This window comes from Symsagittifera roscoffensis, chromosome 10 (genome assembly GCF_963678635.1).
Source record: "Symsagittifera roscoffensis chromosome 10, txSymRosc1.1, whole genome shotgun sequence".
Taxonomy (NCBI): Eukaryota; Metazoa; Xenacoelomorpha; order Acoela; family Convolutidae; genus Symsagittifera; species Symsagittifera roscoffensis.
In genome coordinates this window covers 1,473,499-1,486,410 of record NC_087071.1, presented here as the reverse complement: position 1 = coordinate 1,486,410, position 12,912 = coordinate 1,473,499, and the positions used below count along the sequence as shown (strand labels likewise).

The following is a 12,912-nucleotide window of genomic DNA, read 5'->3' as shown; positions in this document are numbered from 1 at the left end:
TTAAACATTGCGACCGTGGTGCATTTCGACATTCATTTAATATAAAAGATTATCAAAAACATAGAAACTACCTTTAAAGGCTTTTCTGTCTGACTTAAATTTGATACCATTAATAATTTTTCGGTTCTATACTTCTAAATGAGTACAAAGAGATCATTTATCTTTTTCTTTCGTTTCAGGTGCTGCTTGGCCGAGCAGTGCGAAAATAGCCCACTGTGAACTGATATCGCAAGGGGTGAGATGTCCCCCCTCTGCGAGACTGAAGCCGAAGTCCATCTGCGACCACCACTTCCTCTCCCTATCCTTCAGTGAGATGCATGTGAAGTTACTCGCTCAATCCAATGGCGTGTTGGAGTCGTCAGCTGCTTTGCAGAAATGGCAGGAACAAATTAAAGGAAAGGGGGTTCAAATTAACATTCTTTCCTCCAACTCAATTTTTATTACACTTACCAAACAGTTGTGCTAGCATACATTCCGACAGTTTTTTTTTTGGTGCATGTTCAGCAAACCGCCATTCCTTGCAGCCGAAGTTACATCAGAATTACGTAACAATTGCATAACAACACTGACAATCTGATAATTTTAGGCTTGTCGGAAAGGTTATATTAACTTTGGCTTGCTGGCCGACCACGGCTATTTCAATTTCAATTCGATGGTGAACAGGGGTGGATCTAGGATTTTCTCGAGAGGGGGCGGATTTTCAAAAAAAATTGAAAGTTTTGTCGATCTTTATTTTAGGTCGACCAAATTGATTTTCCGAGAACTCTCAAGCATTACAAAGACCCTGTTTTGGCAAAAATTTCTGTGCCGCAGGCAAAATTTTGAAAAAACAGGCCGAAAAAAGCGTGTTTAGGCACTTTTTCGAAAATGTTGACCAAAAAATCGCGTTTTTTCGGCGCGCGCTCCCCCCTCAAAATTAGTATATATTGTCGCCGAAGGCGCCATTAGAAAAATTTTAGGCTCCGTGACCAAAAATGAATATCTCCTAATAAAAGGGAGACTCATTGGTTCGGCAGGGGATCGAATCCCTGAGGGGGGGGGGCGTCTGACCCTCCCCCACCCCAAATCCGCCCTTGATGATGATGGCATCTTTGGTATTGGCATTTAAAAAATGTCGGGAAAGTTGAATATTTCGAAATGTTAATTTGATGCCGTTTGTGATGCTGATAATAGAAACGAGGAGTCTGTCTCTGAGTACTGAAGAGAAAGCGTGTCGGAGCAAGACGACTGCCGCTGCCGCCTCTCTCTCGGCCGAACACGAAGCGACTGTCTCGTCGAGACTGTACAAGAGTGGAACTGAATTGTACAATGCGTACAATAAACATCGCAAGTACATCGCAGAAATTAACCAAAACTTCTCCACTCCACATTTGCTCTGAAAAAATGGAAACTGTTCAAGAAGTACTCAATTGACTCAAAAATACTCAAATATTATAACGTTGATAAAATATAAATAGTTCTTTTTATTTTTAATGAGTTTTTCCCTCGTAGCAAAAAGGGAATAATTCACTTCAAGGTACCAACTCGCATAGGCTAAATCGCCGAATTAGTCCGTTTTTGGCGTGGCAAATTATTACATTCAAGAGGAGGTGGGGGGGGGGGGGGGGCATACGTAGACCCCGATGTAGATTATTTTACCTGAAATGATATTTCAATTGTTGCCTGAATTTTTATTTTAGCTGATGTGTTACATAGTGTAAAGTAATTTGATTTGACAATGATTTTCTACACAATTATAATTTATATCTTGTTACTCTATCATCCAATTTGTCTATCAGACCAAAAATTAGGTGCTATCTTTATTTTTGGGTTAATTTAGTTAGAAAAGGAAGCTAATTATTTTTCATACACAATTGCTGGATAAAAGTAACTTTGAATTGTTTTTATTTTGAACTAGATTATGTCAATTGATATTTATGATCTATCAAACCTGGAAGCAAAGCCGATTGTGAAGGGTAGAAAGGTATGAAATCTGAGATGAGACTAGTTTGTCACGCTATCTAGTTTCGGTCAAATCGGTTCGCACAATTATTCAGTCCAATACTGATCATATTATTGTTCCGACTCTCGAAGAATGTGAAGAAATTTTCGTGCTCGGGCTGTTTTTTTTCTCCAGACTTTTCAACCAGCCATTCGGTCAAAACTTTCTCAAATCATCTGGAAATTATTGTTGTCCTTACCTTTTTTGTAAAGTTATGGTTGTTTGAAACATGACAATTAACTCCCGATATCTGGAACGATTAACCTGTAGGCTAAGTTTTGGTCCGTCGTCAAATCGTTCCAAATTGAATTACGGCATGCAATTTGGGTTTTTGAACACCAAGGCGAATAGGCGACTTATATCACACTGCACTTCACTTAGAGTGTGGGAAATTATTTTGAAAACAAAACTCTCAAAGTAAAATTTTTTTTATAAATTTTCTGATTTCGTTTCTGGAAACTGCATCAAATTTTTCAAAAAAAAACTGTCATAGACCTGAAAAGGCAGTCGGAACAATCAGGGCTCAAAAGATGCTATAAAACATTGCTTCTGACAGTGGTTGAAACACATATTATCAAGGTAAGTTATGATGGAGTATGACTGGTTAGTAATAGATTCTTAACAACCATATTCATGGGTGAAATGAGAAACTGATAATATAACTAAAACACCCAACGGGTCGCATCCATCCGAAGTTAACTGAAATTTATAAGAGTGAAAATTGTTTCAAATCAAGTTTTTCAACTTTTTTTTCGAATGCACTCTGCGACAGCATTCTCTTAAAAAATGCAAGAAAAAAAATTGCACTAAGTTAAAAGTTAGCTTTAAGGCCAATTTTCGTCCAAAATGGCCGAAATTCGGGTCCCCCCAAATTTTCAACTGATGATTACTCCACGTACACTTAAGCTACAAACGTAGTTTTGGGCTCGTTGGAATTGTCCTGAGCTGAAATTTATGAAACAAGATGAAAAAAAAATGAACTTTGAACGAAAAAAACCAAAAATTTTATTTTCATTTTTTGCACCACGCTCGATTAGGCTTAACTTTTTGGCATCACCGAGATTTCAAAAGCTTATAACTTTGTGTTGGACCGACGAAATCGGTTCGTTTTCTCATTCCCCCAAGATTTGACCATGATCTTATGATCCAAATAATAAAATTTGAAAATTTTAAAATTTTGGGGCAAGTTATGGCCGTTCGCGCAATTCACCAGGCTCGATTGGGCTTAACTTTTTGACATCACCGAAATTAAAAAGGCTATAACTCAAAGACCCCAAAAGTTATCTCCATTATTTTTGGCCTATCAGCAGCTGATTGTACACAAAATTGATACTGCAAAAGAAATTTTTCGGTTTTCTGTTGTTTTGACCAAAATTTGACCCATTGAAAATTTTTGCACCACGCTCGATTAGGCTTAACTTTTTGACATCACCGAACTTTAAACAGCAATAACTCTTAGTGTATAAAAGTAAAAGAAAAACTTTTGCTTTAAATAAAAGCCTACAACACCTGGTGTTCCCAGGCGGTCTCCCATCCAAGTACTAACCAGGCCCAATGTTGCTTAACTTCGGTGATCGGACAAGAACCGGTGCATTCAACATGGTATGGTCGTAGGCATTTGAGTTACTCCGCTTTCATTTATATCCTTACTAGCATATGTCTATGTACATTAGTTTTAAAACACTCGCCCTCGCGCGAGAGTAAAAATATGCTCTTATACCATGTAAAATTTTGCACGCTCACGTTATAATTTATGCATTTCAAACAAAATTTTGAAAATTGACATTGTTTGGAATTTTTTTTGCCCAATGTGTTTTATGGCCAAATCGGCTGGTCAAAACCTATGGAGCGTGTACAAGGTGCCTTGAATGACCATCTATGGCATGATAGCCGCACATTCACTGTAAGTGGCATATGATTGAATACCAGCCAAGATACTGTCAGTTGCTTTTAGCCTAATTGTTGTGATAAACTTATTAAATAGGTAAGTATTCAAATCTCTTTGATAAGTTTCTTTGAATGCACTCTGCGACAGCGGAGAGCAGCCCAATTCTCTTGAAAAACGCAAGAAAAAAAATGCACTAACTTAAAAGTTAGCTTTTAGGCCGATTTTTGTCCAAAATGCCCGAAATTCGGGTCCCCCCAAATTTTCAACTGATGATTACTCCACGTACACTTAAGCTACAAACGTCGTTTTGGGCTCGTTAGAATTTTCCTGAGCTCAAATTTATGAAACAAAACGAAAAAATTCAAATTTAAAGGAAAGAAAATTTTCGGTTATCTAATGTTTTGACCAAAACTTGACCCATTGAATCTTTTGCACCAAGCTCAATTAGGCTTAACTTTTGACATGCTTATATCTTTGAAATGCTTATATCTTTGATTTGGCTCAAGATAACCGCTTCATTTGCCGAGTTCTCCTAGATACTACAATTATCTACCGATTTAGTTAGTAAATCCGGGAGATTTTAAAGTTTTCAGGCGAGCTTTGACCGTTCGCGCAATTCATCAGGCTCGACTGGGCTCTTCTTGCTGACATCAACGAGCTTTTCAAGGTAAATTGCTTAGTGCGTGTTAAGAATTTTAAGTTGGACCGTAGTCGTTGGTAGTGTAAGACCGTATAATCCGGGTGTCAACTCGGAAAGTAAAAATCAGTTTAATATTGGTGCCAGGCAGTGCCCAGCATGCCAGATATTAAGCTGACTAGAACAGATGAAAAAATTATTTCCGCAGAAGTAAAATAAGCAAAACAGGTGTGTTTACAAGGACACTGAGAATAGTGAAGAATGAAAGTTTGAAATCATAGCAAGTTTGAAAATCTTCGTTTGTATTGAAGATGATCAACATCTGAGATTTTTAAAACAACGAAAAGCCTTCGGTGAAGATAAATTTTTGTAGATCACAATCGAAAAAATTTGCGCGTTTCCGGTGATGTGTCTAACTGCAAGGTTCCATGCATGGTGGAATTTTTGATTGGCCAATTTCCTCACAAGGTTGTTGCTCTTCCTTCTTGAGTTGAGCAGTCGTTCAATAAGGGTTCGTGTGCATCGTCGAACTTTTCCTAGGGCTCCAAGTTGAAAAATATGGAGAGAAGTTTTTTGGCCGAAAATGTTGAAAGCACATGTCAGCGCCTAATATTTGGTTGCCATGTCAGTCTCGTTCTGTTCTTGGGTTTCTGAGGCTTCAGCTGAAACTTTGATATCGGGGATGAGGGTTGGTTGCTTTTTTGTTTTGGACAATCAGGTCGGGCTGCAGATTCCCAAAACGTTTCTCTTTGATGAGGGTTTTATGGGCAGGTGTACTTGTTTCAATGAGATTCCGCTCCTCGTCGTGTCTGCTTATCGGTTGCCTTCGAATCTATCTAAGTATTCGAATCTATTTGATAGGTTTTCTTTGAATGCCATCTGCGACAACGGAGGGCAGAACACTTTTCTTTTATCAAAAAATTGCACCAACTTAAAGTCAGCTTTTAGGCCAATTTTCGTCCAAAATAGCCAAATTCGGGTCCCCCAAAATTTTTAACTTATGATTAATCCATGTACACTGAAGCTACAAACAACGATTTCAGCTCGTTGGAATTGTTTTGAGCTAGACTTTTTGATCCGACACTGAAAAATCAAAATCTAGACAGAAAAAAAAAGAAAAAAAAACTTGAAAAATTCTTTTATTCACCACGCTCGATTAAGTTTAACCTTTTGGCATCATCGAGAACTCAAAAGGTTATAACTTTCAGAGGGCTAGACGAAGTCGGTTCATTCGCTCAGTCCCCTAAAATTTGACCATGGTCTTATGGTCCAGAAACTAAAATTTGGAAGTGTTAAGTTTTTTGGGCAAGTTATGGCCGTTCGCGCAGTTCACCAGGCTAGGTTGGGCTTATTTTTTTGACATCACCGAGATTTCAAATGCTTACACCTTTGATTTGGCTCAACATAATCGCTTCATTTGCCGAGTTCCCCTAGATACGACAATTATCTACCGATTCAATTAGTAAATCCGGGAGATTTTAAAGTTTTCAGGCGAGCTTTGACCGTTTGTGCAATTCATCAGGCTCGACTGGGCTCTTCTTGCTGACATCAACGAGCTTTTCATGGTAAATTGCATAGTGCTTGTTAAGAATTTGAAGGTGGACTATAGTCGTTGGTAGTGTAAAACCGTATAATCCGTAAGTCAACTGAAGCAAGCTTCGTTGTCAACTCGGAAAGTAAAATCAGTTTAATATTGGTGCCAGGCAGTGCCCAGCATGCCAGATACTAAGCTGACCAGAACAGATGAAAAATTTATTTCAGCAGAAGTAAAATAAGCAAAACAGGGGTGTTTACAAGGACACTGAGAATAGTAGAGAATGAAAGTTTGAAATCATAGTAAGTTTGAAAATCTTCGCTTGTATTGAAGATGATCAACATCTGAGATTTTTAAAACCGCGAAAAGCCTTCGGTAAAGATAAATTTTTGTAGATCACAATCTAAAAATTTTGCGCGTTTCCGGTGTTGTGTCCAACTGCAAGGTTCCCTGCAGGGTGGACATTTTGATTGGCCAATTTCCTCACAAGGTTGTTGCTCTTCCTTCTTGAGTTGAGTATTCATTCAAAAAAGGGTTCTAGAAGTTTTTTTGGCCGTAAATGTTGAAAGCACATCTCAGTGCTCAATATTTGGTTGCCACGTCAGTGTCGTTCTGTTCTTGGGTTTTTGAGGCTTCAGCTGAAATTTTGATATCGGGGACGAGGGTTGATTGCTTTTTTTTATTTTGGATAATCAGGTCAGGCTGCAGGTTCCCAAAACGTTGCTCCTTAATGATGGTATTATGGACAGGTGTACTTGCTTCAATGAGATTCCGCTCCTCGTCGTGTCTGCTTATCACTGACTTACGGTTGACTTCGAATCTATTTAAATAATCGAATCTATTTGATAAGCTATCTTTGAATGCCATCTGCGACAACGGAAGGCAGCACACTTCTCTTTAAATATCAAAAAAAATTGTACCAACCTAAACCAGCTTTTAGGCCAATTTTAGTCCAAAATAGCCAAAATTCGGGACCCCTCAAACTTTCAACTTATGATTAACCCATGTACACTGAAGCTACAAACAATTATATGAGATCGTTGGAATAGTTTTGAGCTCGAATTTTTGATCCGACACTGAAAAATCAAAATCGAGACAGAAAGAGAAAGAAAAAAAATTCTTTTTTTCCCACCACGCTCGATTAAGTTTAACCTTTTGGCATCGCCGAGAACTCAAAAGGTTATAACTTTCAGAGGGCTAGACGAAGTCGGTTCATCTGCTCAGTCCCCTAAGATTTGACCATGGTCTTATGATCCAGAAATTAAAATTTGGAAGTGTTAAGTTTTGCAACAGTCGCCTAGTTAATTCACATATGAGGTTAAAGAAAAATAGGCCCTATAACTATTGGCTCAAAAGTCAGGGACACTATCTCTTGTGTTTTTCCTCCTGGAACGGTCGAAGCCATATCGGTTCACTTGCGACATGAGACTAAAACCCTCGTTACAGCCTAAAGGCCACTACCAAAATACCCCCACCGCTCTAGAAAATAAGAACGTCCCCATACTTAGGTCTCAAAACACCCAAAATACGCGAAAGCCGTTAAAAACAGGGTCGGAACAGTCCGTATAGTTACTTTTTATTAGAATGTGGAACTTTGATCCATTTCAGATGGATCAACCTAAAACTCTCCTTACCTCAACATAACAATTATAAAACACACTCAAGAAAACTAAATTGGGTACTCACATACCAGCACACTCGAGAATTGGAGTAACTAAATTCACTAGCGACTCTAGCATAAAGGTAATAACTTGAGAAGTTTGCTATTAAAAAATTCCAGTAAAGGAAATTAGTTTGCACTTGAGAATTAAAGTTTTGGGTTGGACCATTGGGAGACTTCGGTTGTCCACCTTTCCACCGAAGGTTCACTCTGGTCCACTTCGAATCAATATACACTTCTTTCGTAATCGTTCTGTCTCCTATTTCAGGATAGGACAGCTCTACTCTCGTGTGATTTTTATATCTGGAAATTGCGAATAGCAATTTCCCGCTGCTTTTTTCGACTATTTTCCCGCGATTGTAATTCAGTTGCTCTGATCTTGCATATCTGAGATTTTCAGTTGTCGCGAGAAAATTGAGCATGACAGGCTCGATTCGTATTTTTGAAAAATTACATTTCACCCAAAGTTACGTTGTTTGTATTGCTCAAGGTCAAACTTCCAAATATGACAATCTGGAACATACTCCCCGGACTCAAGATCGATGTCCTGATCGCGAGTTGCCGTCTGCCAGTGAACCCCCAGAACGTTGAGTTTTGCTCAAGATACAGTGCCAGTGGTCATTTACAGAAGTTTTCATCAGATTAAACTTTATCTACGACCCAAAATTCACAACCATGTAAAATTGTCACACTATCGCTGAACAGCAATCAAAATTTGCATACACCTGCACCTTGAATCTCCGCTTTTGAAGCTAATGACTAAAATGTTTTTTGTTTTATCCAGTCGGAAAATTGTCATGCAGCATTTTGATTTATATAATAGTTATAACATATTAATAATAATATTTCGTTTCGTTAAAATTTCTTTTTCGTGACCTCGGATTTCATCCGAGTTCACACTCGAGCCCCCTTTTTCCTTCTCAAGACTCAAGAAACCCTCATTGAGCCCACTGCTCATTTCGTATTTCTATTTGAGGTGCTAGGCCCTGACGAGTTTGACACCGTGATCTGCTTTAGCAGCGCTTCCTCATTATCGGAGCTGATTACGATCTCTTCCCACGCTTTTAGTTGTTCGAAGGGTCATATCCACTCCCTCTGCTCTTGCAACCTCTTTGCCTGATTTGGTAAACCTTTCACTTTCGATTCCCTGTTCAAGCAAAAGGAATTATGCAGGCTCAGGCTCACATTCTTTGCCAAGTCCTCCTCCAGTTTCGATTCTCTCGCTTTGGTATTGTCTCTAGACACCCTACCGACTCTTTTCCAACCCGTCGTGATCGCATTTTGATGGGTCAGCAAAGGTTTCTTGAAGGCTTCCGGTCTTATCTCTGCCAGAAACTGTCGATATTCTTTACGATGTTTTTTCATGTGGTCTTTCGTCACCATATACAACCAAGATGTCAATGTCGCTCGGAAACTACGGGAAGAACCTTGTGCGGCTCCAAATGTGCCTGACCTCCATAGGTATGGCGAATACCTTGCACGCCGTCTCAAACAACTCTAGTCTCCTGCTATAATCAATAGTGTTTATCGATTCAACCGTTGGTTTCTTCGATTCCCGGTATTTCGTCACATTCTCTCCGATCCATCGCAACGCCAACATCGTGCTCACTACCAAGATGGTCACCTTCTGTCGATCATCGGGTAATCCGATCGACCTAATTTTTCCACGTCCCACACAAAACAGAGGTTTGAGTGTTCCGGGTACCACAATGTCTGCGCCAATCATTCTCCTCCTGTGCTGGGACACTATTCATCGGCTTCCCGGTGATATTCTGTCTCTCGAAGTCACTTGTGTTTTCGCCTCCCAAACTCAAGAGTTCTTCGCCCCAGATTTCACTCAAGTCATCTCTTTGTTCCCTTGGCACAGTTCCCAGGATTTTTTTTTCAACAGCCTATGTGAATGATGCGTCATTCGAGCCAGTCGTACGCACTTGGGTACCGAGAAGGCTTTGTCTACTAATATCCTATGGCTGGATACTTCTACCATCGCCATGTGTAATGGATAGTGGCTCCCACATAGGTTGGCCATTACTGATCCCACCAAGGATTGCATTTACTGGCAGACCGTAAGCCTCGAGACCATTCCTCCAACCTCTGAAGTGTTTCTGGGTTGTTTGCAACGCCCCCGGCCACGACTCCACGCTCAATGCTGTCGTCAAATGGTGCTCAGACTCCGGCATCTCCAGTGATTGCAAACTGCACATCCTTGAGAAGAATCCCACCTCCGTTGCTATATTCACCGTAGTGTTTGTGTAGCACTCAGCCACTGTCTTCACTTCGCTCTTCTCTCTTTCTGTTACGTCGCCAAACAAGCGACTAGGTCTTCTTTCTGGAAAGACTGTATTCTAACACATGATCGTCTATCACAAATATGCTCTCCGCCTCACGTTCAGTATGATAGTGGAGACTCTCCTCTCCAAAGTTTTGCTCCCCAGTGCTTCTGATGACACGCTTGGACGGTACTATTGGTCATTACGGACAATATCCACCTCAAGAAACAAGTGGCATCTTTTCTTCTCGCCAGACTCAAACCGAAATTATCTTTGGCGATATGCTGTACCAGCTTCTGGTAAACTTCTAGACTCTTGTTGCCCAACTTCAAATTATCGTGTGAGGTCAATATCTCCAATTCTATTCCCACCAGGCTCCATGCGAACGTCAGCTGTACCGCTGTTCTAACGAAGGGAATTGCCATCAATGGCAATGCGGACGGAGGTGTTCTCATCGCCTCCTCGAAGTGATCCCGCAACAAGTTCTGCCAAGTTCGCTTCAGCTGACTTCCCAATTCTAATTTGTTAACCTCGGCTTTTTGTTGGGTAGCCCAATTGATTGCGACGCTTGCGGGACACTCCACCATCGAATTTTTTTCAGACAGTACTCCAGTTCCTTCATTGTCTCCAGAGCCACCCACCAATTTCTTCTACGTCTCACACTAAACAAAGGTTTGAGTGTTCTGCGTACCACACTGTCTGCGCCAAGCAATGGCATGGGCATTCCCCAAGTGTAATGTCGATGCTCCGGAGATTGCCTTCTCCCGAAGCTTCCAGCAGAGGTTCAAATTCCATCATCTTCTCATGTGTTGTATCATTCTCCTCCTGTGCTGGGACACTATTCATCGGCTTTCGGGTGATATTCTGTGTCTCGAAATCACTTGTGTTTTCGCCTTCCAAACTCAAGAGTTCGTCTCCCCAGATTTCACTCAAGTCATCTCTTTGTTCCCTTGGCACAGTTCCCAGGTTTTTTTTTCAACAGCCTATGTGAATGATGCGACATTCGAGCCAGTTGTACGCACTTGGGTACCGAGAAGGCTTTTTCTACTAATATCCTATGGCTGGATACATCTACCATCGCCATGTGTTATAGATAGTGGCTCCCACATAGGTTGACCATTACTGATCCCACCAAGGATTGCATTTACTGGCAGACCGTAAGCCTCGCTCACGGGAAATCCCATTTCCGCCTCAAGACCTATCCTCCATCCTCTGATGTGTTTCTGGGTTGTTTGCAACGCCCCCGGCCACGACTCCACGCTCAATGCTGTCATCAAATGGTGCTCAGACTCCGGCATCTCCAGTGATTGCAAACTGCACATCCTTGAGAAGAATCCCAGCGCCTTGTTATATTCACCGTAGTGTTTGTGTAGAACTCAGCCACTGTCTGCACTTCGCTCTTCTCTCTTTCTGTTACGTCGCCAAACCAAGCGACTAGGTCTTCTTTCTGGAAAGACTGTATTCTAACACATGATCGTCCATCACAAGTGTGCTCTCCGCCTCCGCAAGTCAAGTCACGACAGCTTCCGGGTTCCAACTTCTTTACTGATCCTAGCTTACTCATTGCCTCGCCCGACTCTTTACTCTGCGGTAGGATCAGTTTGTGTATCACATCCAGAGTTCCCAAGTCTTCGTCTTTCGTCGGTGTTAACCTCACTCGTTCCTTGACTTCTTCAATCAAGCTTGCGTCGGGATGTGGGCACCAGGAGGGTCTCAGCAACTTCCAAACTGTTCCCAAATTCGTGGTCATCATGTCATTTCCATTCCCCATTTTCAATTCCACTCTCTTGTTCGAGCGCGGCACGCTTATTACCTTGGGCGTCGTCTCATGTAGCAGGCCCAGGCTCGGTTTCTCCCTTTCCCTTGAATCAATTTCGATTATCTTCTCTGTCCAAAACTTCAACAGCTCCGTCACTTCGTGATTCCTGTGAGCGCTCCCGGCCTCTGAATCCAAGATAGGGTTGTATGCTATCCCCATTACTCCAGATACATGTTGGTATTCTCCCCGTTTGCTGGGTCTCGAGTAATCCTCAGCCGAGGCCAATTTACGATGCACACATGCCCCTCTTCGAGTTTCTTGTTCTAGAATCTCCGTATTTCATCAAGTTTCCCATGATTCTCTAGAGATTGCCTTGAGTCATCTTCCTTTTCGATCCCCGTACTCTGGTACACGTTCAGTATAATAGTGGAGACTCTCCTCTCCATAGTTTTGCTCCCCAGGGCTTCTGAAGACACGCTTGGATGGTACTATTGGTCATTACGGACATTATCCACCTCAAGAAACAAGTGGCATTTTTTCTTATAGCCAGACTCAAACCGAAATTATCTCTGGCGATATGCTGTACCAGCATCTGGTAAACTTCTAGACTCTTGTTGCCCAACTTCAAATTATCGTGTGAGGTCAATATCTCCAATTCTATTCCCACCAGGCTCCATGCGAACGTCAGCTGTACCGCTGTTCTAACGAAGGGAATTGCCATCAATGGCAATGCGGACGGAGGTGTTCTCATCGCCTCCTCGAAGTGATCCCGCAACAAGTTCTGCCAAGTTCGCTTCAGCTGACTTCCCAATTCTAATTTGTTAACCTCGGCTTTTTGTTGGGTAGCCCAATTGATTGCGACGCTTGCGGGACACTCCACGATCGAATTTTTTCAGACAGTCCTCCAGTTCCTTCCTTGTCTCCGAGCCACCCACCAAGGTCGAGCCGTATTTCTTGTCGCATTCTTCTCAAGAGGGTCGCTGGCCACTTGGTTGCCAATAACCTAATGCTCGCTCGAGATCGATTCTTTGCCAACATCCACTTCCCATGTTTGTCCATTCGTCGAACCCTTTTTCGAGCTTGCCTTCTGAGGTCTTGCCTTCTTCCGTTGCCAGACTCATCGAGACCTCTATCTCTTTCACCACTTCGACTAGCCTCTTTGGTTCGGAGCTACTCTTGTAGG

General features: G+C 41.6%; 1 protein-coding gene, 2 non-coding genes and 1 pseudogene across 8 annotated transcripts in view; 1 reads left to right on the top strand and 3 right to left on the bottom strand.

Moving 5' to 3' along the window:
• The window catches only part of LOC134855205 (uncharacterized), a 45,258-nt gene extending 44,369 nt beyond the window's left edge, over positions 1-889 (top strand). For all 6 annotated transcript variants that reach the window (XM_063871653.1, XM_063871655.1, XM_063871650.1 and 3 more), the window contains exon 5: positions 180-889. In XM_063871653.1, the coding sequence (XP_063727723.1) occupies positions 180-466 (287 nt within the window). In that variant the 3' untranslated portion in view covers positions 467-889. The remainder of the gene's footprint in view (positions 1-179) is intronic.
• A 2,589-nt stretch (positions 890-3,478) lies between these two features.
• LOC134855695 (5S ribosomal RNA) lies at positions 3,479-3,597 on the bottom strand. The gene has a single exon (XR_010164554.1). It is a non-coding gene; the product is annotated as a 5S ribosomal RNA (ribosomal RNA).
• A 967-nt stretch (positions 3,598-4,564) lies between these two features.
• Positions 4,565-4,738, bottom strand: LOC134855800 (U2 spliceosomal RNA; annotated as a pseudogene).
• A 1,361-nt stretch (positions 4,739-6,099) lies between these two features.
• LOC134855799 (U2 spliceosomal RNA) lies at positions 6,100-6,294 on the bottom strand. The gene has a single exon (XR_010164644.1). It is a non-coding gene; the product is annotated as a U2 spliceosomal RNA (small nuclear RNA).
• Between the last annotated feature and the right edge of the window lie 6,618 nt (positions 6,295-12,912).